We start from the raw sequence: 26,552 nt of genomic DNA on the forward strand, positions 1-26,552 counted from the left end.
GGTGGTGAGGACGAATTGCTTTTTATAGTAACGCCGATATTTTCATTACTTATAGCTCATAGTATTCCCAGTGCTCCCCTTCTTGTTCTAGTAGCAGGCCCCATGCACTGGTAGGCTTGTGAACATTAGTAAATAGTCTGCCCCAGTCCGGTGGTGGCGCGGGCGAATATCTTTTTATATTAACGCCGTGATTTTCTCTTTGCCCATGCTGTTCCCGATGCTCCCCTTGTAGTAGCAGTAGGCCCAATGCTCTGGTAGGCTTGTGGGCATTGTTAGTCATTGTTGATCTCTGCAGTCTTTTTTATTCATTTATTTTTGCCCTTGAGCTGCTTCCTTTACTGTAAAAAAATGCCACAGTCCGGTGGTGGCGCTGGCGAATGACTTTTTATAGTAACGCCGTGATTTTCTCTTTGCTCATGGTTTTCCCGGTGCTCCTCTCGGCAGAATGAAGTCGCTGAAGGCTGGGTTGGTGGTCGGCGTGTCAGGAATCAGTCACTCGGAGATGGGAGGAAAGAGTGAGCCGTGGATGGGACAACTCGCGGCCTGCCTTCACCGCCTCCTCAGTTACCGCTAAGCCACTACCTCCGCCTCTTCAAGTAAGTAAAGATGTCGAGGCTTGAGTAATGGGTAAGTTTTGTGCCGTGAATTTTCTTAAACGTCAGTGAGTGAGAGGAAGAGGAGGAGGAGGAGATAAAGGTTGAGAAATGTGAATATATTGAGGAGAAAAAGAAGGAGGAAGAGGTGGAAGAAGGAAAGGAAGAAGATAATCATGATGTGGAGATGAAGCATGGAAACATGAAAACGTGGAATGACAGGCAACAGAAAGCCTATTGGGTCATTACGAGGTTGCCTGCTGTTGAGCGGTGATCTGCCTGACAGTCGCTGGTGCCTGCAGAGCAGTTCAAGGCATTTCGGTGCGTATTTTCAGTTTACTCCTGTTGTCACGAAGTGACGGTCGATGCGATTTTTCAAGGAGTTGATGGTTTCCGCACTTACTACTTCAGCAGGGAGGTCGTTCCAATGGCGTATGGCACGGTTAGAGAAGAAACTCCTACCAATGTCTGTGTTGCATCGCTTCGCTTGAATGGGCAGGCCGTTGTTTCCAGTTCTTGAGTTGGTCTGTAGCTCAAAGAGCTTGGAGTGGTCGACGTTACTGAAGTTCTTTAGGTACTTGACCAGAATCATATCCCTCCGTAGGCGTCTCTTTTCCAGGGTGAAGAGGTTAGGTCGCCTGAGTCGTTCTTCATTTCTTCAAGCAGAAGGAGGAGGAGGAGGAGGTGGAGGAGGAGGAGGAGGAGCAGGAGAAGAAGGAATAACTATTACCTTTCCCTACCTTTTCCTATAACTCTCGCACATCTGGCAACGCTGATGTGGAGTCAAAGTGCATGGCATTTTCTTTACTTTGGATGGGCCAGAGAAGTGCGTGCGGCAGCAGGCGAAGGACAGAACCACCGTCACCGTACACCGTCCCGAAGCCCCGCCCCCTTCATCCCTCTCTAAGTTATTATTTTTTACATCAATGGAAACAGCTAAAGGACATAACAGACAAAACAAAACAAAAACCCGAAAGCCTACTAAACGCTGCCGCAGTAAAAGAAACAAGAATGAGGCCAAATAAGAGATTAACTTCGGTCGGAGAGTTGTCCTGATATTCTCCCCTTGAAAGAGTACAAGTCGTAGGCAGGAGGAAATACAGACGAAGGAAGGCTGCCCCAGAGTTTACCAGCTGAAAGGATGAAAGAATGAAGATGCCGGTTAACTCTTGCATAAGGGATTTGGATAATTTAGGGATGAGCTAACACTGACGTTTGATTTTTTTAAACGTCTTATTGGTCTTCGACAACAATAATATGGCTGAGTTGTCTTTTTTTAGCCGTTTTTCAAGGCGTGTTTAGGCTACTGGTGGGCAGTTTAGTGTACGGTGACTTATTGTTTATTTTTTTATTTATTTTGCTTTATTAAGGAAAAATAAAACCCTATTACAAAAGATACAATGTGTGTGTGTGTGTGTGTGTGTGTGTGTGTGTGTGTGTGTGTGTGTGTGTGTGTACAAACGTGCATCATATAAATACAATGAAAAAACAAGAGACCTGCTCCTGTATTTCTCTCTCTCTCTCTCTCTCTCTCTCTCTCTCTCTCTCTCTCTCTCTCTCTCTCTCTCTCTCTCTCTCTCTCTCTCTCTCTCTCTCTCTCTCTCTCTCTCTCTCTCTCTCTCTCACTCACTCACTCAACTCTTCCTCATAATCCTCTTCATTCAACACCAAAACCTTCTCTTCCTGCTTCAAATCCTCTTCAGAATCCTCTATCACGGTGTAGTCTAGTGTTGAATCCTGTCTGGGGGTGTCAACACGTGTCCGGAGCTCCCCTGGGGTAAACTGGGGGACAGGGGGGCGGTGGGATGCATACTGGGGTGTCGGGAAGTGGTCTGGGTTGTCGGGGTGTTGAAACTGGGGTGCAGGATGTCGGTGTAGGATGTGTGGGGGGTTGTGGAACATTGCTGGGGTATATCTTAGCTTTCTGGGGTGTTTTGGGGTGTGTGGGCGGGTGTGCTGGGGCGTGAGGATGTGTGGGGGTGGCTGGGTGTGGTGGGTGGGGAGTCCGTCTACCATATCCCCCTCGATTTTGGGTTGAGTTGGTTGTTGTGGGTTGTGGGTACGTTGGAGGGTGGGTGGGTTGGGTGTCTTTCTCCCTCTTTCCTCCCTTTCCCTTCCTCCCTTTCTTCCTTCCCTTCCATCCATTTTTCCTTCTCTTCCCTCCCTTCCTTCTCTCTCCTTTCTTTCTTCTTTTTCCTCTCTTCCATTCTTTCTTCCTTCCCTTCCTTGTCTTTCCTCTCTTCTCTCTCTTTCTTCTTTCTCCTTTCTCCCTTCCCTTCCCTCTTTTCCTCTTCCTCCTCCTCCTCCTCTTTCCTCTCTTACTTCCCTTAATCTCATTCCCTCCCTTCCTTCCCTTCCCTCCCTCCCTTTTCTTATTTCCCTTCCCTTTCCCTCCCACCCCTCATCCCCTACCCACCCACCCTCCTCTCCCGTGGGCGTGGGCGGCGTGGGGGCGTGATAGTGGGTGTGGGTGTGGGTGAAGGGGCCGAGGAAGGCGGGGGGCGCGTGGGCGGGGTGGGCGAGCGGCTCAGCGAGGGTGTGGGCGTGAAGAGACAGACCCATGGGCGGTATGAGACGACCAGGAGGGCGCGGCATGACGGCCAGGCGCATTCCCACCTAAGAGAGAGAGAGAGAGAGAGAGGGGGGGGAGGAGGAAGGGGGTTAGTCATGGTGTTATCATTAGCCTAAATAAAATGATAATGCATAAGATAAAAAATGTGTGTGTGTGTGTGTGTGTGTGTGTGTGTGTGTGTGTGTGTGTGTGTGTGTGTGTGTGTGTGTGTGTGTGTGTGCTGACCCTTCCTTCAGTCAACCTGGTCACTGCCTTTTAAAATCGATCCAGCACAATCACATATTAATTACTTTAACCATTCTATTACACGATCCTCTGTAAGTAAGTAAGTCAGTAAATTAGTAAGTAGCCTAAAGTAAAGTAAGTAATGTCTAGAAAGAAAATATATTGTAAAAAGTGTGTGAAGTTTATAGTCTTCCAAATATGTCGAGTCCGTTTTGGCGTTGGCTCCCGCGGGTCCTCTCCTCCCCTCTGCCCTGCCACACAGTCCCAACACCTGGGTGCCTGGTAGTGTGAGTGCCTGTGAGTGTCTGTCCCAGTATGAGTGCCTGGTAGTGTGAGTGCCTGGGTGTGACTGAGTGTCTGTCCCAGTATGAGTGCCTGGGTGTTTAAGTGCCTGGGTAGTGTGAGTGCCTGGGTGTTTAAGTGCCTGGGTAGTGTGAGTGCCTGGGTGTTTAAGTGCCTGGTAGTGTGAGTGCCTGGGTGTTTAAGTGCCTGGGTAGTGTGAGTGCCTGGGTGTTTAAGTGCCTGGTAGTGTGAGTGCCTGGGTGTTTAAGTGCCTGGGTAGTGTGAGTGCCTGGGTGTTTAAGTGCCTGGGTAGTGTGAGTGCCTGGGTGTTTAAGTGCCTGGTAGTGTGAGTGCCTGGGTGTTTAAGTGCCTGGTAGTGTGAGTGCCTGGGTGTGACTGAGTGCCTGTCCACATTTGAGTGCCTGGGCGTATGAGTGCCTTGGCGTGTGAGTGCCTTTGTGGGTGCCTGGATATGTGTCTGTGAGTGCCTGTGTGAGTGCCTGTGTGCCTGCCTGTGTGCCTCACCCTGTGTTTGGCCACGTGGTCGTCGTGCGGCACCGTCAGCTGCAGGCCCGTCTCGATCGTGTGGGTGGACGGCGGCGTGTAGGGAGGAGGCTGACGCACGGCCTGGGCAAAGGAGGGGAAGGAAGGGAGGGAGGGAGGGAGGGAGAGAGAGGGAGGAGTAACGGAGGGAAAGATAAATGAAATGGTAAAGGAAGGAAGAGGAAGAGAGGGAGAAAGAGAAGAAAGAGAAATTAGTATGTTACTATTATTATTATTATTATTATTATTATTATTATTATTATTATTATTATTATTATTATTATTATTATTATTATTATCATCATCATCACCATCATCATCATTTGCTTCCTCATGTGAACTAGAAAAACGAAAATAATGGAAGAGAAATTAGGAAAAAGAGAGGTAAAAAAAAGATAAAAGAAGACTGCAAAAATTTGGAGGGAAACTGAAGAAGAGGAGGAGGAGGAGGAGGAGGAGGAGGAGGAAGGGGAGAAGAAAAAATAATTTGATGCCGGTAGGTCTATACAAGGCAGCTCCTGTAAACCTAACCCCACCTAACCTCACTATCCATGAACTTAACTAACCTCTTCTTGAATGTATCTATTGTATTGGCACTCACCACATGACTGCCAGGCCTGTTCCACCCATCCACCACTACTCGTAAACCATTTCCTGCCTATGTCCTTGTTGAATTTAAATTTACCCAAATCAAAATATTGCTACGTGTCCTACCCGGCTCTCTTACCACCAGAACCTTATCAACATTACCCTTATTAAAGTCCTTCATACATTTATAATCTAAGATCGTCTCCTTACACCCTTTGTGGAGACGGTGGCTGGGTGGTCAGTGTGCGGGTGTGGTGTTTGGAGGACCCGGATTTGCCTCCCGCCCGTCGCTACAAGCTGACAATTTTTCAGTCACCGCCGAGTGGCATAAGACTTCCCACATGCTGTCCCGATGACCACCTATCAGCCCGGACTCTGGTGAAACTCTCTGAAGTGGATCAAGTGGAGTTCCGGGGTGCAGCATGAGCCAAGAAGAGGAAGAGAAAATATAATATGGTTTGAAGGAAGAGGAAGAGGTGGAGGAGGGGGAGTTAAGAGAGAGAGAGAGAGAAAAAGAGAAAGAGGATGGTAGTTGGAGAAAACGACGTGGAGGCAAACCAGAAAGAAGAAGAAGTAAAGGAATAAGGAAGAGAAGAAGAACAAGAAGAAGAAGTAGAAGAAGAGGACAAACAACAAGAAGTATACAACTACAAAAAAAAAAAGATGAGGAAGAACACGAAGAACAAGAACAAAATAAATATAAAAAAGCAAGAAAACAACGACAAAAACAAGAACAAAGAAATCTAAAACGAAACCAAATCAAAAGAAGAAGAAGAAGAAGAAGAAGAAGAAGAAGAAGAAGAAGATGAAGAAGAGGAAGATGAAGAAGAAGAAAAAAACCTGAGGAAGAAGAGGAGGAAAACGAAAAATCAGAAGGCGAAAACGAAGAGGAAGAGGAGGAAGAGGAGGAGGAGGAGGAGGAAGGAAGACTTACCTCCACAATCCCGTACCCAACTTGTCCCGCCGCCGCTACCCCCGCCCCGGCAACCTCCCCCACCACCCTCCCCAGAACATTGACCCCCCTCCTCACGCCCCCCACCAGTTTCTCCACCCTCCCCCCCATCTCCTCCCTCATCTCCCTGAACCCCTCCAGCTTCCTCCTCACCGTCTCCAGCACCCCCGGCCTCCTCCTCCTCTTCTTCTTCCTCCTCCATGTATCTTGTATCACCCATTCTCCTCCTCCTCCTCCTCCTCCTCCTCCTATTCCTCCTTCTTCTTCGTCTTCGTAAAAGTAGTCTTCTTCGTATGTTATCTCCTTTGCCTCTCTCTCTCTTTCGCTGTCTGTTGTCCATCTTCCTCTCTTCTCTGTTGCTTCTTCTTCCTCTTCTTCCTTTTCTTCTTCTTCTTCTTCTTCTTTTCTTCGTTTTTGGTTCTTCTCCACGCCGTTTCTTCTCCAGTTTCCTTCTTCTTCTTCTTCATCTTCTTTCTCTTTCTCTTCTTCCTTCTTCAAATCGTGTTCTTCTTCTTCTTGTTCTTCTTCAGTGAGTCGTTTTTTTCTTATTCCTCCTAATTTCCTCTTTCTGAATCTTCCTCTTTCCTCCTCCTCCTCCTCCTCCTCCTCCTCCTCCTCTGAATCTTCCTCTTCCTCATTTTCTTGTTCCTGTTCTTCATCTTCTTCCTCTTCCTCCTCTTCCTTCTCCATCTTTTCTTCCCTCTTTAAGTCCTCTTTCTTCATCTCCTCCATATCTACATCCTTCTCTTCCTCCTCCTCCTCCTCCTCCTCCTCTTCCTCCTCCTCTTCCTCCTCCTCCTCCTCCTCCTCCTCCTCAATGTGATATCTTCTCCTCTCTTCTGCATCTTCCTCTTCCTCACTCAGCATCGTCCTCCTTATTCCTCTCCTCCTCCTCCTCCTCCTTCCTCCTACGCCTTCCTCCTCTTCCTTCTCCTCCTCCTTCTCTTCATCCTCCTTTATCTTCCCTTCTCTAATACTATCTTCTAACCCCTCCTCCTCCTCCTCCTCCTCCTCCTCCTCCAGTGGGTGTGAGAGGTCCCTGCTCCGCCTGGTGGGGGGGAAGTCACCTGTGGGCGGGGGGCGGGCATGGGGTGGGCGTGGGGGGGGCGGGGGGCCGGGTGGTCTGATGCTACGAGGGTCCGCCTGTGGGGAATTGTTTTTATTATTAATATTATTATTATTATTGTTATTGTTATTATTATTATTATTATTATTATTATTATTATTATTATTATTATTATTATTATTATTATTATTATTATTGTTATTGTTATTGTTATTGTTATTATTATTATTATTATTATTATTATTATTATTATTATTATTATTATTATTATTATTATTATTATTATTATTATTATTATTATTATTATTATTATTATTACTACTATCATCATCATAACATAAGTACATAAGGAGTCTGAAAGAGGCCGATAAGGCTACAAAAGATAGCTCCTGTAAACCTAACCTCACCTTCCATCATTTTTTTTATCATCATCATCATCATCATCGTTATCATCAGTGCTTTTATTAGTGACTTCTCTATATTGTATCTCCTTCTGCTTCTTCTCTTCCTCCTCTTCCTCCAGAATAATATTAGATACAATTTTTTTACGTTTCCAGAAGACGTAATTTCCGGGAGCCAGCACGGTTTCAGGAATAAGCGATACTGTTTGACCAACTTTGTTTTTTACTTACCCAGACAAATCTTGGGTCTCTTCTATGAGCGCTGAGAGGTCTGGATGGAGAAGGAGGGGCGGGGGGGGGCCGGTGGAAAATGGGCTGGAACCTCGATCTGTTTGGACTACTTATAGGACCGTTTGGGCTAGTTTGCGGTCGATTTGGGCTATTTTGTGGTCTGGGTACTGGGAGAGGCTGGGGCTGACGCTGGGGTCTGAAGAGCTGTAGGGTCTGTTGTCTAGGGAACCGGGAGGTGTTTGGGGCTGGCAGAGGCTGTGGTCTTAGCCCCTGGGGTCTATTTGGGTCTCCTTGGGGTCTTCCTTGTGGTCTGTTAAACTGGGGTCTGTTGAGGAAGTTGGGTCTATTTTGGGTGTTTGGGGGCTGTTGAGGAAGTGCCTGTGGTCTGTGAGGCTGGTTCAGTACATTTATTGGTCTTAGCGGCTGTATGATGGTCTGTGGTGGGCGTTTCTGTGGTCTGTTGGGGATGAAATTCTGTATGTGAGGTTGAACCGTTAGTGGTGTTTGAAAATTCTGTCTGTTGGGGGCTGTGGGCTGGATGGGGAAGCTCTGCGGTCTGTGCTGGTCTGTCTGTGGCTGGACCAGTGCATTGGGGTCCTGTCTTTGGGGTCTGTTGATGTCTGTGAGGCTATTCTGGGGGTCTGCCGTGAAGAGTGGAAAGGAGAAGGAGTTGAAGAATGAGGGAGGGAGACGAGAAGGAGATGAAGTGGAGGGAGAAACAGGAGGAGAAGGAGGAGGCGAAGAAGGGAAAGGAGGAGGAGGAGGGAAGGAAGGGGGCGTTGGCGATATGGAGGGAGGAGGGATGATATGGATGGGGGCTACTGGGCTACCTCTCACTTCTCTACTTGGGCTGAACGCTGGACGAGAGGAAGAAGAAGAAGGGGAGGAGGAGGAGGAGGGTGAACGAGATGGAATAGGACGGAAGGAAGGAGGAGGAGGAGACAAACCTGGAGGTGCTGGAGGTAAAGGAAAGAAAGGGGAGGAGGGAGGAGGAGGAGAGGGACCGGAGGAGGAGTGAGGAACGGAGGGAGAAAGAGGAGGAAGAGGAGTTATTGCATTTATGAAAGAAGGACGAGGAGGAGGAGACGAAGAAGGAGGGGACGAAGAAGGAGTAGGAGGAGGAGGAGGAGGAGGAGGAGGAGGGATGGTGGAGGGAGGGCGGGAGGAGAAGGCGCGTCCTGAAGTTGGAGGGAATGGAGGAAAGACGTCCGTGTATGGAGGAAATCTCTCGCTCAGTAACACCTCCTTGGAGTCCTGCGGGAGAGAAGGAGAAATTAATAAATAAATAAATAAATAAATAAATAAAAATCAGAATATAGAAGAACCCGATGACACACAGACAAGAAAAAAAGAATAAAAATGAAAATAAAAATAGATAAAATAAATAGATAGCTAAATACAAATGAATAAAGAAAGAAAAAAGTAAATAAAAATAAATAAATAAAAATCAGAATATAGAAACTCTCGATAACACACACAAAAAAAGAATAAAAATGAAAATAAAAACAAATAAAATGAAATAAAATAAATAGATTAATAAATAAAAAAAATAATGAAAAATAATGAAAAAAAAGTTAATAAGCTAATAAAAAATAAACTAAAAATAAGACAATAAAAAAATAGATAAATAAACAAAATATAATAAATAAAATAAAATGAGAATATTATGAAATCCCGACAACACAACTTTTACTAGAGACGAGAAAGACAGACTCCAAAGCCTTCACGGACTCAGCAAGTAATAAATCTCACGGAGCGCTCGATATCCCATGATTCTCCACAGACATTCATCACCAAAGGCACCAATCCACCTCTCCAAGCCTCTATTCATGGTCATGTCTCACACCACAGAGTAAGACAGGGAGCACAAGGGACTTTACGATGCGGGTCTTTGTCCTCCCACACAGGTATCGACAACGCCATATCGTCACCTTGGTAAACAAACCGCTTAAGTCATTATTTTCTACTTTTCAGGAAATCGGAAAAGAACTGCCAATATCTCATTTGTCTTAAGATTTAGGCAGAAATGAAAAGGCTAATTCTAGAACACTCGAACCTTGAATGATGAAGGGAACTGTACAAAAATGGGCGTCACATGATGAAAAATTGATGTAGACAAAAATCAGGAAATCAGTGAAAAGTGACTTAGGCGATTATTTTATGAGGGTGAGGATATACTCGTGCTGAGCCAGTCCGTAACACCGTGGGTCAGGCCAGTCCGCCGTTAGACTTCCTGGCGAGACTCACCGTTGTTATGAACCACGCTATCAAGGTGTGTGAAATTTTCCGAGATCTCAATGACCTCGCCACACGCATGAACAGACTGTATTGAGTAACCTAGCAAGTTTTTTTTTTTTCTGTCTGTCTGTTTGTTTGTCTGTGTGCCTGTCTGTTTGTTAGTCTGTGTCTGTTTGTCTGTGTGTCTGTCTGTTTGTTAGTCTGTGTCTGTCTGTGTCTCTCCTTGTCTGTTTCTGTCTATTTCTCTCTCTCTCTCTCTCTCTCTCTCTCTCTCTCTCTCTCTCTCTCTCTCTCTCTCTCTCTCTCTCTCTCTCTCTCTCTCTCTCTCTCTCTCTCACCGTCTGTAGGGGGATGACGCTTATGTCGGGGTGGGGTGACGTGGGCGGGGCGGCGGGGGGCAGCTGGCGGAGTTGTGGGAGGAGTTGTTGTTGGAGTTGTCGCCGCAGCTCCCGGTTGTCGCTGGCTGGCGGGGAGGCGACGGGAGAGTTGTTGGACCTGGAAGAGACGGGGATAGATTAGTACTGTTGCCTTTGATGATGATGATGATGATGATGATACTGTTGCTACCGATACCATACTCCGTTCACGTTAACTTGGCGAACATGAGACAGTTTTTATTTTTTTATTTTTACAGCAGAGGAAGCAGCTAAGGGGCAAAAGGAAAATACACAACAACAAAACCCCGCTAAGCATTGCTCCTACGAAAGAAAATAGAATAGAGAGGCCAGAAGAGAGGTCAATTTCCGGGGGAGAGGTGTCTTGATACTCCCCTCGTGAAAGAGTTCAAGTCGTAGGCAGACGGTAGAAGGCTGTTCCTGAGTTTACCAGCGAAAGGAATGAAAGAATGAAGATGCTGGTTAACTCTTGCATTAGGGATTTGGACAGCTTGCATCACATCCAGGCGCCACACTGCTTTTCGGCGGCTTCTTCTTATCTGTTAATGTTTAAGCTAATCTTGCGTAGAAGCCCCGCGCTCCCGGGTCCGTATTCTCAGATGATTTTGGCTCCCACAACAACTATTTCAAAAGGCCACAAAGGAGATTAGTCGGGTTCCCAAGAGTTCTTTTCACAGTCATGGTGCAGAAGCCTTGTCAAACCATTAATAGGCTAGTAGGAATAACCGTAAAAATACCCACAACCTCTTCCAAAGCCTTATCCAATGTGTGTATGCCCCTAAATGTCTGAGAAGATGTACCCAGATTTCTAAGGCATTCCCAAACACATAAATTTGGAATGCATGATACTTCAGTTTAAGGATTTTCTCTTGTTTGTGCCTTCTATGGGCTGTATCGAGGGACATCTATGACACCGGGCCAGAAGGTCAAGTTTCTTACATCAAAGTGCGCCCTTTAGCCACAAGTTAAAAACCGTCTGGATCCTGGTTTTGGAAGGCGGTGGTCGAGTGGTCAGCATGCGGACGTGGTGATCCCGAAGACCCGGGTTCGAGTCCCAACGCAAGATACTGACAATTTTCCACCATCGGCAAGTGACGGAAGATTACACCGACGACCACGCAGCGTCTTCACCGATATTCTCAAAGCGCTACGCGATCGTAACTGTGCACGTGAGTTAAGAGTGTCTCCTTGATTTACATGAAATGCATAATAATTAATGTTTCTCAACATGAAAACAGGAAGAACGTGTTAAGTAAGTAAATCTGTCAATTACAGTGAGCGGTCAATGGCAGATATATTTGTTTAACTACTTTTGTGTGCGGTTCCGTTACGAAGGCAAAGCTTCCCGTCACTGCTTCCCGCGGCTAAATGACTGAGCTCCGAGAAGCCTAAATAAAGTGTGACAGATGGAAAACATTAGTCATTCAGTGATGCGTGAAGCAACAAACTATCAGAATATTACCGGGGAGGCGGCCGTGGGCAGACGTGTCAGTTAGCCGAACGCCACTGAGTATTTTATGGCAAATATGATTATATCCCATTGCCTCCCTATTTCTGCAAAAAGGCTTTTTACATGCATTATACATTGCCCTGGGACCCATTCCGCCGGATGTGAAGACGAGGGGGGTGAAGCTGCCCTGATCCACATGTTGGATTCTTTCACCGTATGCCCTTGTCTTCTCCTGCTCGTTCCTGTGGTGGGCGGCTTGCAGGGGCAGCTCACGGTGACAGGCAGCCATCGGGTCGAATATGCGGATGTCCATGAACGCCCGCTGTCCGCGCACCCAGAATCCGCGGGCACTTACATCAACCCGTGCCTCCTGTGAGGTATTGGCCGTCCTGTACCGAAGGTGTTCGCCGTCCAGGGGAAGCAGTGCCGGCTCGGTAGTGACGTCTTGGCATACCTCCCCGAGCATGCTGGCTGTCAGATCCCTCACTTCATCGTGTCGAATACAGACGAAGCCTCCCTTTTTACATGTCATGGTGTGGGTGACATCATTTGGTGATCCACATGCACAGAGATCAGGCAGTCCCTCAATCGGCCAGCCATATCTCAGAGCAACGGCGTCGACAAATTCTTGTTTGTTGAGGCTGAAGCCTTTTGCTCTGATTGGTAATGACGTTAGCCAGTTAGAGGCGCCTGCCTCCTGTGCTGTGTGTATTTTTCTTCCCATTTCTGTGGTCAGGTGGTGTGTAAGACTGTCCAGCTCGTCTTTTTGGGCCTGTTGCCTTTCTTCTGAGATTTTTCTTTTAATTTCTCTTATTTCTGTTTGGTCTATCTCGCCCTCTGCCTCCTGAGCGATGATCCTGTTGATGAGTGACCTGGTAAGGCTGATGGAGTTTTGGTTTTCCTTATCAGCCAGCTTCTCAGGGTTGGTGATCCCCATTCCACCCAGTCTACTACTACTACTACTACTACTACTACTACTACTACTGCTGCTGCTTCTGGTACTACTACTACTACTACTACTACTACTACTACTACTACTACTACTACTGCTATTACTTCTACTATTGCTACTGTTACTACTACTACTACCATTACTACCCACGTACCTTCTGTTTTGCTGTATCACGTTCGCTGCCACAAGCGTTCCACGTGTGATGGTTCCGGGTGTGGGGGAGTGTGGGGCGGGGTCCTGTGCCCCCCCCACACCCACCACCGTTAGCACCACCGCCACCATCGCCGCGGAGCACATCTGTAACGGAGGGGAAAGTTAATGGTGTTGTTGTTGATTGTATGGGTGAGTGCTGGGTGCACGGGTGGTTCACTTGTCTGTCAGTCTGTTTGTTTTCATTGTGTTGCTCCATAGCTTCTTGGCAGGTGCTTCCCCTCAGTCAACGTTCCGGAGTCTTGCACCGAGGCCCCGAGCACTTGTTGCTGTCCCATCGGCCGTCATAAAGACTAGAAGACTCAGCGTGCGGGCGCCTTGTCCTGGATGACTCGGGTTCGCGTCCCGCCCACCGCCACAAGCCGACAGTGAGTGTTCAGTCACCGCCGAGTGGCCCAAGACTACCCACAGGCTGTCCTGAAGACCGCCCATCAACCTGGACTCTAAACTCTAAACAGGATCAGGTGAAGCTCCGGGGGGCAAAATGACCCAAACAAGATGGAGCCTCAATAAAAACACTCCGCTGCGCCACTGACGTATTGACTCGACCAACAGGCCCCACCAGAAACACTACCGAAGGTTATAAAACGCGAATTTAAATAATTGACGCATATCTTCCTCCCCCCATGTTTGTGGGCATCGGGGCAGCGTGATAAAACAAAGGCTGATTGCCGGCCTCAGTCATTGGCATGAAGCACACAGGCGGCGTCTCCAACCGCCTCGCCCGCACGGAGGTTAGAAGCACTGATTGTGACTGTCACTGTGAGTTTTAAATTAAATTTCAACTAAAGTCACGGCTGAACCCCGCCGTGACGAGGCCGGGGAGGGGCGGGCCGCGGCCTCGCTATTAATTAACCTCCGTGTGGGCCGGGCAGCTGGAGGCCATGCCTGTAGAATTAAAAGGCGGGCTGGCTTTTCTCTTAATAATGATAATAATAATATAAAATAATAATAATAATAATAATAATAAGAATAAGAATAAGAATAAGAATAATATTGTTATTATTATTATTATTATTATTATTATTATTATTATTATTATTATTATTATTATTATTATTATTATTATTATTATTATTATTATTATTATTATTATTACTATTATTATTATTGAAAGGTATGAAAATAATGAGAGAGAGAGAGAGAGAGAGAGAGAAAGCACATCACAATAAACAAAGAAACTGCCGAGTATTTCTACACGGAAACAATAGACAGCACGACTCTCTTACTTTCCTTCGCGATTTATTGCTGGACATATTATCTCTCTCTCTCTCTCTCTCTCTCTCTCTCTCTCTCTCTCTCTCTCTCTCTCTCTCTCTAAGTATTGCCAATCATAATACACCTCCACCACAATTGCTCCGTTATACCGAGAGAAAGGAAATGCTGATGATTGTAATAGTTGCAAGTGAATAAGCTTACTTAGAGGGCCGGGAAAGGAGTGTGGAAATGAAGGTAAGGTTGGGGGCATACGGTACAGTTGCGCGTGGCCTCGGTGCTCATCTCCGGATCATTAGCCTTTTGAGCCCGTGGATGTGTGCGTGGAAGGTCTTGGAATGAACGAAGGATGGAAATAAGTGATAAAAGTGTTGGTGATAAACAAAGAGGCCTAGGGAAGGGAGGGTTTGTGTGTGGATCATGTTTTTGTACTGGAAGTGTAAGTGACTGAAGGTTAGGAAGCTGTTTGTTGCTTCCATGGACCTGGAAAAGGCTTATGTTAGGGCTGAGACATGAAGGGTTTATGGAATGACCTGCGCATATGTGGTAAATGAGGTCGTTTATTTGAAGGGATCTGGGCCGAGATTTGCAAATGCTTCCACCTCTCACATCAACTCTTTGTAATGACCGAAAAGGATATTACTCGGGTTATCATGATTGAGCTTTTACATTTATGGCACAGAAGCGTTGTCAAACTGTCATTAAAGTCATAAAACTAAATAGAGAAATGACCACAGCTCTTTTGAAGGCCTTGTAAAATGGGTGTGCTGGGCTGGGAAATGTGTAAGAATATGACCCCAGATCTTTTTACACGGAAGCGAGTGCCGGTGTAGGTGAACGAGGTGATGAGTGAAAGCTGTTGAAATTTGTGGGTGAAATATTATGTTGGAACCGTGATTATGTGCTTGAGATCGGTGAGTTGAGGCCTTGCGAAATGAATGACGAATCAGACTTGTAGATATATTAATTTTAACCAACTTGGAAATAAAGTGTGCAAGGCTTGTTTCACTATCAAGTTTGTGGGTGAGATATTCTGTTGGAGCCGTGATTATGTGCTTGAGATCGGTGAGTTGAGGCCTTGCGAAATGAATGACGAATCAGACTTGTAGATATATTAATTTTAACCAACTTGGAAATAAAGTGTGCAAGGCTTGTTTCACTATCAAGTTTGTGGGTGAAATGTTCTGTTGAAGCCGTGATTATGTGCTTGAGAACAGCGAGTTAAGGCCTTGGTAAACGAATGACGAATTAGACTTGGGGATACATTAATTTTAAACCCTTTGGAAATAGAGGGTACAGGCTTGTTTCAGTATTAAATTTGTGGATGAAATATTCTGTTGAAGCCGTGATTATATGCTTGAGATTAGTGAGTTAAGGCCCTGGTAAACGAATGACGAATTAGACTTGGAGATACATTAATTTTAAACCCCTTGGAAGTAGAGGGTACAGGGCTTGTTTCAGTATTAAATTTGTGGATGAAATATTCTGTTGAAGCCGTGATTATATGCTTGAGAACAGTGAGTTAAGGCCTTGATAAACGAATGACGAATTATACTTGGAGATACATTAATTTTAAACCCCTTGGAAATAGAGGGTACAGGGCTTGTTTCAGTATTAAATTTGTGGATGAAATATTCTGTTGAAGCCGTGATTATATGCTTGAGAGCAGTGAGTTAAGGCCTTGGTAAACGAATGATGAATTAGACTTGATGATATAGTATTTTCAACCCCTTGGAAATAAAGTGTACGGGGTTTGTTTCAGTATTTAAATTTGTGGGTGAAATATTCTGTTGAAACCGTGATTATATGCTTGAGATTGGTGAGTTGAGGCCTTGGTAAACGAATGATGAATTAGACTTGATGATATAGTATTTTCAACCCCTTGGAAATAAAGTGTACGGGGTTTGTTTCAGTATTTAAATTTGTGGGTGAAATATATTATGTGCCTGAGAACGGAGCTAAGCAAGAGTTGTTGTTGGTGTGTGTGTGAGACAGAGACGTTTAATGACTCTGTGGATGGTCGTGTGAGACAGACAGAGACGTTTAATAGCTCTATGGATAGCCATGGGAGAGATGAAAGCCAAAGTGGGGAAGATTGGTCCAAGGCTGAAAGTAATAGGCGTAGAGTAGTCCTTTTGTGGCAGTCCTGTTTGTGAAGGATGAAGGCTCGTTGGCAGAAAGTGAGAGGATGCGGTAGTGTAGAGGCTGGTGGATGAATTTGACAGGTTCGTGAAGGAATTTGACAGGAAGTGCGAGGAGAAAGTTGAAAATAAATGCTGGCAAGAGTAAAGTTATGAATATGATATCTGAAAAGGCAGGACAGTAGACAATTTGACTGAGGGAAGAGAGGGTGAGAGAAAGGGTTGATTTTTAATACGTAGGGATTTGGGGGGGAGTTTTCTGGGAGAAGAGATATTACTTTAAGCACCATCATCACCATAACAACAACTACTACTACTACTACTACTACTACTACTACTACTACTACTACCATTGTTCACACCACCCGCCCCACACAATAATCTTCTTCGCCTCCTCATCATTCATTCATTCGCTTTCTTACGAGACAATACAGGTGAGGCGAGGCGAGAGGCGAGGGGTGAATGGTTCCTCGCCTCTACCGGGTTCGAACTGGTGACCTCTTGCTATTGTCTGAGAGAAAGGGAAAGAGAGAGAGGAGGGGAATGGAAAGGGAAAGGGAAAGAGAGAGAGGAGGGGAATGGAAAGGGAAAGGGAAAGAGAGAGAGGAGGGGAATGGAAGGGAAAGGAAAGGGAAAGGGAAAGGAAGGGAAAGGAAAGGGAAAGGGAAAGGAAAGGGAAAAGGAAAGGAAAGGGAAAGAGAAAGAGAGAGGAGGGGAAAGGGAAAGGGATAGAAAATATATGAAAGAGGGAAGAATAGATTGATAGACAAAAAGATTGGTTGATAGATAGATAGATAGATAGATAGATAAATAGATGGATAGATGAATTGCTTAACTAATTGAATGCTAGGTAGACAGATAGACAGATATAGAGGTAAAACGAAAGATAGGCAAATAGATAGATAGATAGATAAATAGATAGAAAACTGATATATTGGTAGATAAAGGAAAAAGGAATGCATAGAGTGATGGAGATGGCAGGAAAAATAATAAATGTATGAAGAAGGAGAGAATGAAAGAAAGAAAAACACATACGGCGATAGAGAGATAGATACAGAACAAGAGAAGGAATTTAAGCCACAGGAAGGAGGAAATACAGACGAAGGAAGACTGTCACAAAATCCACCACTGAAAATGATGAAAGAGTGAAGATAAAGGTTAGCTCTTGCATTTGGACGTGGGACAGCATAGGGATGGGGTTGGGTGGGAAAGTCATGTGCAGCGAAGCCTTAAGAGGGAATGAGGCGTGGGGTTAGCAAGTTTAGAGGAGCAGTTAGCGTGGAAATAATAATTAAAGGCGTCGAGGAGTGCAGAAGAAGTCAGTCTGTTCTATTGAGAGAGAAAAAAGTGATTTGTTGTAGCGTCGAAATTACTATAGTGGTTTTTCTTCCATCTGTCCACTCGTGAACGTAGATGTGGCACCCGCGCATCGTTGGTTCGTGATTGATATCAATGAAGATCACCTTTTTTTATTTTCAGTAACAAATTTGAATGTTTGTGTATACAAAGAACCCTCAAGCACTCTTATATAAACCGCAAACATGTCAATTTGCATCGATAATATACCATACAAGCACACGAAAGACAGGCTTGTATCAAACAGTACAGTCAGGTCATACTCGAACGATTTATAGCCTGTCAAACACCTATAAGTCATTTCATTGCAGGAAGGCTACATGAAATAGGACTTGGCTCTGCAGGTGCCTATGATAATACGTTGCATGTAAATAACAAAGATAATATTCGAGATAGCCTAGTAGCATCACATTCAGCGGTTATTACTTAATATATCATGCTATTTCGAATGTTAATCGCTATTTACGTGCAGTAAATTATTAAATTACCTTTTATTTGCACTTGCAAAGCCAGATGTTTTGTTTAATACACCTGAAATGAGGTGAATTATAGGCATTTGAAAAGACATAGATCTGACTATACTGCTTGATACAAGCTTGTCTCCACGTGTTCCTTGTGTGGTACGTTATCGATGGAAATCGGCATGTTTGGGATTTATAAAGACTGCGTTTTTCCTTTGTGTGTATGACCATAAACATTCAAATATATTATTGAAAGAAAAGCTTGAATATCTATTACAACAGTTGATTTTCACGTATTCACGAACTAAAAATGCGCAGTTGCCACATCTATTAAAATTCCCGCTTTGGTGGTGAACAGATGAAATGAAGCACACTCTAGGATACGTACTTACTGTCGCATCGAAATTATTAGGACGCGTAATTACGGTAGCAAAGAAGGTAATAGGGTACAGAAAGGAATGAAACCAAAGGACTTTATTGAACTTTCTTATTGCAACACACACACACACACACACACACACACACACACACACACACACACAGAGAGAGAGAGAGAGAGAGAGAGAGAGAGAGAGAGAGAGAGAGAGAGAGAGAGAGAGAGAGAGAGAGAGAGAGAGAGAGAGAATCTTAGAGTAATGTTATTATCTGACTGACTGGAGCGAGACAGGCGGGGAGGGAAAGTGAAAATAAGTCACTCGTGTTTGCTTGCGGATCAAAATAACTTAGTGTGTCTGTCTGTCTGTCTGTCTGTTTGTGTGTGTGTGTGTGTGTGTGTGAGAGTGTGTATTTACCTAGTTGTATTTACCTAGTTGTATTTACCTAGTTGTGACATACGGGAAAAGAGCTACGTTCGCGCTGTCCCGTCTCCATATCCGCTCTTATCCAACTTTTCCTTAAAATCATGAATGTTTCTTGCACAAACCACCTCCTCCTCCAGTCCATTCCACAGCCCAATGCTTCTGTTTGGGAAGCTAAACTTTTTCACATCTCGCCTACACGAGGTCGCCCTCAACTTCTTTCCATGTCCTCTCGTTTCTCTCTCGCTCCACACACACAGGTCCTCTCTGTCCAAATTCTCCACCCCCCTCGCCACCCTGTACACCGCTATCAGGTCTCCTCTCTCTCTCTTCTTCTCCGCAGGGTTGTGAGCCCCATGCTATTGAGTCTCTCCTCGTAAGTCCGATCCCTAAGTTCCGGTGCCATCTTAGTTGCCACTCTCTGTACTCTTTCCAGCTTTCTTATGTTTTTCTTTTCGTGAGGAGACCAGACCACTGCTGCATACTCCAACCTTGGCCTTATCATTGTGACTATTATTTTCTTCATCATCTCCTCATCCAAATACACGAATGCCTTCCTTATGTTCCTCAGCAAATTCACAGTTTGTTCCGTTATCCTGTTGATGTGTTTGTCCGGTGACATGTTCCCTGAGATAGTCACTCCCAAATCTTTTTCTTCCACTCCTCTGCATATTATCTCACCTCCCATCTTATAATCATATTCACATCTTCTACCGCCCCTGCTAAACTCTATTTTTTTTATATTTCCCAAGGCTGAACTCCATCTGCCATGTACCACTCCACTCCCATATTTTGTCCAGGTCCCTCTGCAATGCCTCACAGTCCTTCACATCATTCACTCATCTCAATAGCTTTGCATCATCTGCAAACAAACTCACATAGCTGGTCACTCCGTCCACCATATCATTTATATAAACAGCAAACATTATTGGCGCCAGCACCGAACCTTGCGGGACCCCACTCCTCACTGGGCACCAGTTGGAAACCCTGTCCCTGATTATTGTCCTCATTTCCCTGTTGGTTAGGAAGTCCTCCAGCCACTTAATCAGTCCATCACCCACTCCACCCCTATTTCTAAGTTTCCAAATTAGTCTTCTGTGCTGTACTTTGTCAAATGCCTTTTTCAAGTCCAGGTACACTCCATCCCCCCAGCCTTCTCTCTCCTGTATTGAATCTGTCACCCTTGAGTAGTAACACAACAAGTTGGTGACACACGATCTCCCTCTCCTGAATCCAAACTGGCAATCCGAGATAATTCTCTCCCTTTCTAAAAAATCCGACCACCTGTTTTTAACTAGCCTCTCGCATATCTTCACAACCACACTAGTGAGTGATACCGGTCTGTAATTTAATGGGTCCTCTCTCTTCCCTCCCTTGAAAATTGGTACCATGTTTGCTCTCTTCCAATCTTGTGGTACCTTTCCTTCACTCAGGGAGGCGCTCATTATGGAGTGCAGTTTCTCTGCAAGTTGCTCGCTACATTCTTTCAGGATCCTCCATGATACTTCATCCGGCCCTGTCGCCTTTCTTACATCCAGCGTGTTCAAGCTTTCTTTGACCTCCTGCACCGTTAACTGTATCTCCTGCATAACCCTTCCTCTTTCCTGGCTCGGTGGTTGTACAAATTTGTCTTCTTTTGTGAAAACTCTATGAAAGCTGTTGTTCATCACTTCTGCCATCTCTACTGGGTCTTCATATGTAGTTCCATCCATTTTCGGTTTATCGATTGTTTCTCTATTCTTTAATTTGCCGTTCACATGTCTATAGAATAGTTTGGGTTGGTCTTTGCACTTGTCGATTATATCATTTTCACATTTCCGTTTTTCTTCTCTTCTAATCTTTGTATATTCATTTCTTGCTTTTTGAAATCGTTCCACGAGTTGATTCTTCTTCGTCTCCTCCATCCCTTCCAAGCTTCCTTCTTTCTCTTTCTAGCCGCTTCGCAACTTTTGTTAAGGCGCTCCTTTTTACCAACATCCTTTTTGGTTACCTTTGGGACATATCTATTCTCGGCTTCCTTGTATAGCTTTAAAAACTCTTCCCACTTGTCTTGTGTACTCTTGGGTTTGTACAGCCCACTCCAATTTGCATTTTCAAAAAAAGTTCTCATATTAAGAGAGTGTCTGTGTGTGTGTGTGTGTGTGTGTGTGTGTGTGTGTGTGTAAGTGCTGGTCACGGTCCAATACATACACACGCACACACACACGTACACCATAAGGTTTACATAACTCAGTGAGGTTGACTTTCCAGTACACACACACACACACACTTACACACACTTACACACACGCACACACACGCACACACAGCCACACACCATAACTTTTACATAGTCCTGGGCTAATTGTTGCCTTCCGTGTATGCTAATTGAATTTCCTCATCCTGTTCCTCTTCCTCCTCCTCTTTCTCTTCTTCTTATTGTTATTATTTATTTTATTATTATTCTTGTCTCCATAATCATCGTATCTTGCCATTATCATAATCATCATGCTAGTTTTCCCTTCATCTTACATCATTACTACTATTACAAGTATTTACTACTGATACTACAACAACAACAACAACAACTACTACTACTACTACTACTACTGCTACGGGTACTGATACTACAACTACTACTTTTACCACTTCTTCTACAGCTACTTCTACTATTTCTACTGCTGTTACTACTGCTGGTACTACAACTTCTACTACTACTGTGTGTGTGTGTGTGTGTGTGTGTGTGTGTGTGTGTGTGTGTGTGTGTGTGTGTGTGTGTGTGTGTGTGTCTGTCTTTGTGTGTGTGCTTTCATTTCTATTTTTATTCTTTTTTTATTATTTTACGTTCTAGCCTGTAGCGCCGGTAGCCTTTCTTGAGGGGCCTGGTGGTCGGCCCCAGCCCTTCGTGACGCAGGCCAGAGTTTATAATGGCGCCATCTATTCTTGGCTCATTCTCCCCCCCCAGCTCAGTCTTGATTTCCCTTGGACAGTTTCTCTGCAAGCACACGCTCTCCCGGCGAAAACAGGGCCAATAATGGCTTCCAAATCTTAGGCTGTCGGGAATCTATCTATCAAGGGACTCTACAGATCACGACCCAGAAACGGGTTACGCTAAATGGAAGAGGCTTTAAGTACTACATAACACGCGGGAGAGGAAGGAAGGAAGGAATGCAAGGAAAAAAAGGGTCATATTTTTAAACATTTCGGCGCACAAGCTCACACATTCGATAAGGCTTTCATAGGAGTGTTGGGCATTTCTAGGGGTACTTACTTTTATGACCCTGGTGGTAGCTCGACCCTTCCTCTGTACCATGAACCTAAAAAAACACTCATTGGACCCCGACTGATCTCCTTTTTGACGTGAGGGATGGAAGCGTCTGAAAATACCGACAAGGAGAGTAGACAAAGGAACAGAATAGGAAGGGAAAGAGGAAAGGTGGTGAGGAGGAAAGAGAGGAAAAGAGAGGAGGAGAGAGCACAATACGAAATAAGAAAATGGGAGAAGAGGTAGGGAGTGAGGGACGGAGGGAGGGAGAAATAGTAGAAGGAAAGAAGGAAAGGAGGAGAGAAAATAGAAAAGGAAAAAGCGGATTGGGAAGAAGTAAAGGAGGTAGTGAGGAGAAAGGGAAAGGAGAGAGAAAAGAGTAAAACAGGAAGGAAAAGAGAGCAAGAAAATGGGATAGGGAAGGAAACGGAAATGAAGAGAGAAAATGTAAGGTGGGAAAGGAAAGAAGAAAAAGGAGAAAAGATAAAAAAAAGGATAGAAGAGAATAGGATACGTGTTTGCTGCGGCATCGGAGTCAACAGGATACATTTTTACAGTAGCATCGAAGCTTTCAGGCTAGGAAGCTTTGTCACACCATCAGGGTCATAAAACTACCTCTGGAAATGCCCACAACTCATACGAGAACCTTGTGAAGTATGTGTGCTTGGGCCTCGAAGAGTTTGAGGATATGTCCCTCAAAGTGTCTCGCGTGAAAACAGCGAAGCGCCACGCCTGTATCGTCGATGAGGAGTTAGACACTTGAAGAAACAGACAAGCTTTTCACTCTCAAAGCAAACAAAGAGACAAAGCAAGCAAGATGATACGCTATACGAGTCCATAAGTTCGTATACAAATTTGTTATGGTATCATTTTTTTCCTTTGGCTAAATTACCCCATGAACGGAGGACTTTTATCTCTGTTTCTATTTATTTATCTATCTGTCTGTTTGTCTGTCTCTCCTTGAAAGTACGATACACGATAAAAGTCTATAAATATAAGATCGTATGCAAGTTTATTATGGTATCAATACGTTTTCTTTGACTAAATAAACTCATGAACGAAGGAATCTAATCTCCCTCTCCATTTACCTTTCTATCTGTCTGTCTCTCTCTCTCCTTGAAAAGAGACAACACCAGCAAGATGATACGCGATACAAGTTTATTATGGTATCAATACGTTTTCTTTGACTAAATAAACTCATGAACGAAGGAATCTAATCTCTCTCTCTATTTATCTTTCTATCTATCTGTCTGTCTCTCTCTCTCCTTGAAAAGAGACAACACCAGCAAGATGATACGCGATACAAGTTTATTATGGTATCAATGTGTTTTTAGGTCAAATGAACTCTATAATGAGGAATAACAACGTGTCTATCTAAGGAAGGCGATGCAGCACAGACGTTAGCAGGAACTTTCTTTCATCTCGTCATCCACCACTGGAGCAAACTTCCTGTGCGAGCTGTTAGTGCAAAAACGATCGACTTATTTAAGTATCGCAGGATGGTGACTTTCTAACAGACTGTGAAATGATTGTGAACGGTGATACACACAACACTGTCTGAGCTGTTACTACTACTACTACTACTACTACTACTACTACTACTAACCGCCTTCTCTCTTTTAGAAAGGAAGCCTCAGGTAATAGTGATAACGATTCTCCTCCTCCTCCTCCTCCTCCTCCTCCTCCTCCTCCTCCTTGTTGTCATCTTTTCCTCTTTCTCTTCATCTCGTTGTTTTTTTGCTCTTTCTTCTTTTTTTTTTCTTTTCTCGTTTATTATTATTATCATTATTTATTATTACAATGAGAGAGAGAGAGAGAGAGAGAGAGAGAGAGAGAGAGAGAGAGAGAGAGAGAGAGAGAGAGAGAGAGAGAGAGAGAGAGAGAGAGAGAGAGAGAGAGAGAGAGAGAGAGAGAGAGAGAGAGCAGCATCCTGAGGGTGTAAGTCTAGACATTTCAGGGCAACTTTCCACACATACACACACACACACACACACACACACACACACACACACACACACACACACACACACACACACACACACACAAACCAAAAAAGAAAGTTAATTTGGAAGACGAGATACGAAGATGAAAGTCGAAATAGCTCGTTTGATATGATAATAAAAAAATAAAAACATGTGATAAGCTACTACTATTACCACTACTTTTACTACTGCTTTTACTACTACAACAACAACAACAACAACAACAACTACTACTACTACTACTAACTACTACTACTACTACTACTACTACTACTACTACTACTACTACTACTACTACTACTACTACTTTTATATTTATTTTTATTTTTTCTTCTTCTTCTTTATCTTCTTTTTCACCTTTTTCTTTTTCTACTACTACTACTACTACTACTACTACTACCACCAGAACAACAACAACAACAACAATTACTCACCTTCGTCATTGCTCAGGTCACGTGTCTTCACCTGTCCGGTACAAACACACACACGCACGCACACACCTTCAATCAATGTTAGGTCACCTGGTTCGCACACACACGCAGGTGACCATAGTGCTGTCAGGGCGTGGAGGAGGCGACGCGACGCTGAACCTCCCTTCTCCGCGGCTCGTCACACACTGAGAGGCTTAGGGTAAGGGTGTGGGTTGTTACGTTCGGGTCATTACGGGGCTGAGGTGGTGGTTCTTTTTATGCTTGTTCGTTTGTTTCTGAGCGTCTTCTGATATTTTTGTTTTCTTTTGTTTATGTCTTGAGGTTTTAGTAAGTTTTCTGAGATGTTTTCTACCTCGAATTTCCTCTTATATGACGTTTTCTGTTGTGAAGATTCTAAACCGAGGTGATGATTCTTTTTCCGAGGGTCTTCTGATATTTTTGATGCTTTTGTTTATGTCTTAAGGTTTTAGTAGGTTTTCTGAGATGTTTTCCACCTCGAATTTCTCTTATATGACGTTTTTTTGTTAGTGAAGATTCTAAACTGAGGTGATTGTTCTTTTTCCGAGGGTCTTCTGATATTTTTGTTTGCTTTTGTTTATGTCTTAAGGTTTTAGTAAGTTTTCTGAGATGTTTTCCACCTCGAATTTCCTCTTATATGACTTTTTCTGTTGGTGAAGATTCTAAACTGAGGTGATTGTTCTTTTTCTGAGCGTCTTCTGATATTTTTGTTTGCTTTTGTTTATGTCTTAAGGTTTTAGTAAGTTTTCTGAGATGTTTTCCACCTCGAATTTCCTCTTATATGACTTTTTCTGTTGGTGAAGATTCTAAACTGAGGTGGTGGTTCTTTTTCCGAGGGTCTTCTGATATTTTTGTTTGCTTTTGTTTGTCTTGAGGTTTTAGCAAGTTTTCTGAGATGTTTTCTACCTCGAATTACCTCTTATCTGACGTTTTTTGTTAGTAAAGAACCTAAACTGAGGTGGTGGTTCTTTTTCCGAGAGTCTTCTGATATTTTTGTTTCCTTTGGTAAATATATTTTTATTTCTTAGTTTTTGGTGTTTTCTGCTCCGACTTTCTCTTTTATAACGTATTTGTAGGTAAAGATAATGAACTAAAGTATTGGTTAATTCTTCTTCCTAATGTTTTTTGTTTCCTTCGCTGTTTGTTTTGAGGTCTTATGAAGTTTTCTATAGCAAATTCCTCTTATATAATTTATTTTTGAGGGGAAATATATTGAGCTGAGGTGTCGGTTCTTTTTTTGTTAATGAGCGTCTTCTTATATTCTGATTTCCTTTGGTATATGTTTTAAGGATTTACGTAGCTTTCTATAGCGAATTCCTCTTGTATAACGTATTTTTTGTAGGTCAAGATAGTGACTTAAGGTGATATTTTTTTTTTTGGTTCTGAGCGTCTAGTTTTGTTTTATAGTTTTGTTTTGGTATATGTCTTTCTAAGTTATTATCAAGTTTTCTATAGCGAATTCCTCTTGTATAACGTATTTTCGTAGAATAAGACATTGACCTGAGGCGGTGTTCTTTTTTTCTTATGTCTCCTAATATTTTTGTGTTTTTTATTTTATCTTTGAAGGTTTTATTACATTTTATATAGCGAATTCCTCTTATATAACATTTTTCGTAGGTTAAGATGTTGAACTGAGGTGTTGTTGTTGTTTCTTTTAACCTGAGCGTCTCCTGATTTTTTGTTTTGTTTTTGGTGTAGTTGTTAATTTCTCTAATGTTTTTGCTGTGAATTTCTCTTAGATAACGTTTTTCTTTTCCTTATAGATACTGAACTAATGTGTTGGTTCTTTTTTTTCTGCGGGTTTCCTTATGTTTTTTGTTGTTTTCTCTGATATATTGTTTTAAGGTTTTACTAAGTTTTCTGCGGCGAATTTCTCTTATACAACCTTTTTTGGGGGGTAAAGAAACTCATCTGTACTCTCTTTTATAGCGGCAGTGACCAGCGGGCTTTTTTTTATCTTTTTTATTTCATATTTACCCTTGAGCTGCTTCCTTTACCATAAAAGAAAAACAACAACAACAACTGAAGGGCATAAGGTGGAAACATACGCTTGTTTCTTATATTCTGATTTCCTTTGGTATATGTTTTAAGGATTTACGTAGCTAAGAAACATACGCTATAACTGATCCGTAGCTAGGCACGCTAACCACTGCATCGCTTGTTCTTATCGCCTCCTTGACGCTTATCGAAAGTTTTCATCATGCCGGGA

The 26,552-nt window shown here is 43.7% G+C and overlaps 1 protein-coding gene across 1 annotated transcript; it reads right to left on the reverse strand.

Annotated features, from left to right (window-relative positions):
• Positions 1-1,472: 1,472 nt before the first annotated feature.
• Positions 1,473-24,494, reverse strand: LOC126985953 (serine/arginine repetitive matrix protein 1-like). Its single transcript, XM_050841556.1, has 7 exons — positions 24,329-24,494; positions 12,643-12,785; positions 10,030-10,186; positions 7,454-8,707; positions 5,738-6,898; positions 4,198-4,299; positions 1,473-3,209 (listed from the first exon to the last, which is right to left on the reverse strand). Exons 1-7 carry the CDS (start codon positions 24,335-24,337, stop codon positions 2,220-2,222), a joined length of 3,816 nt encoding a protein of 1,271 aa, XP_050697513.1. The 5' UTR covers positions 24,338-24,494; the 3' UTR covers positions 1,473-2,219.
• Positions 24,495-26,552: the final 2,058 nt, after the last annotated feature.

Source organism: Eriocheir sinensis, chromosome 60 (genome assembly GCF_024679095.1).
Source record: "Eriocheir sinensis breed Jianghai 21 chromosome 60, ASM2467909v1, whole genome shotgun sequence".
Taxonomy (NCBI): domain Eukaryota; kingdom Metazoa; phylum Arthropoda; class Malacostraca; order Decapoda; family Varunidae; genus Eriocheir; species Eriocheir sinensis.

Coding starts and splice junctions, on each gene's coding strand:
- LOC126985953 (XM_050841556.1), bottom strand. Junction 6,899..7,453: donor GAGACCCAAGATTTGTCTGG/GTAAGTAAAAAA, acceptor AATTCCCCACAG/GCGGACCCTCGTAGCATCAG. Junction 4,300..5,737: donor TTGGGTACGGGATTGTGGAG/GTAAGTCTTCCT, acceptor TCCTTTGCCCAG/GCCGTGCGTCAGCCTCCTCC.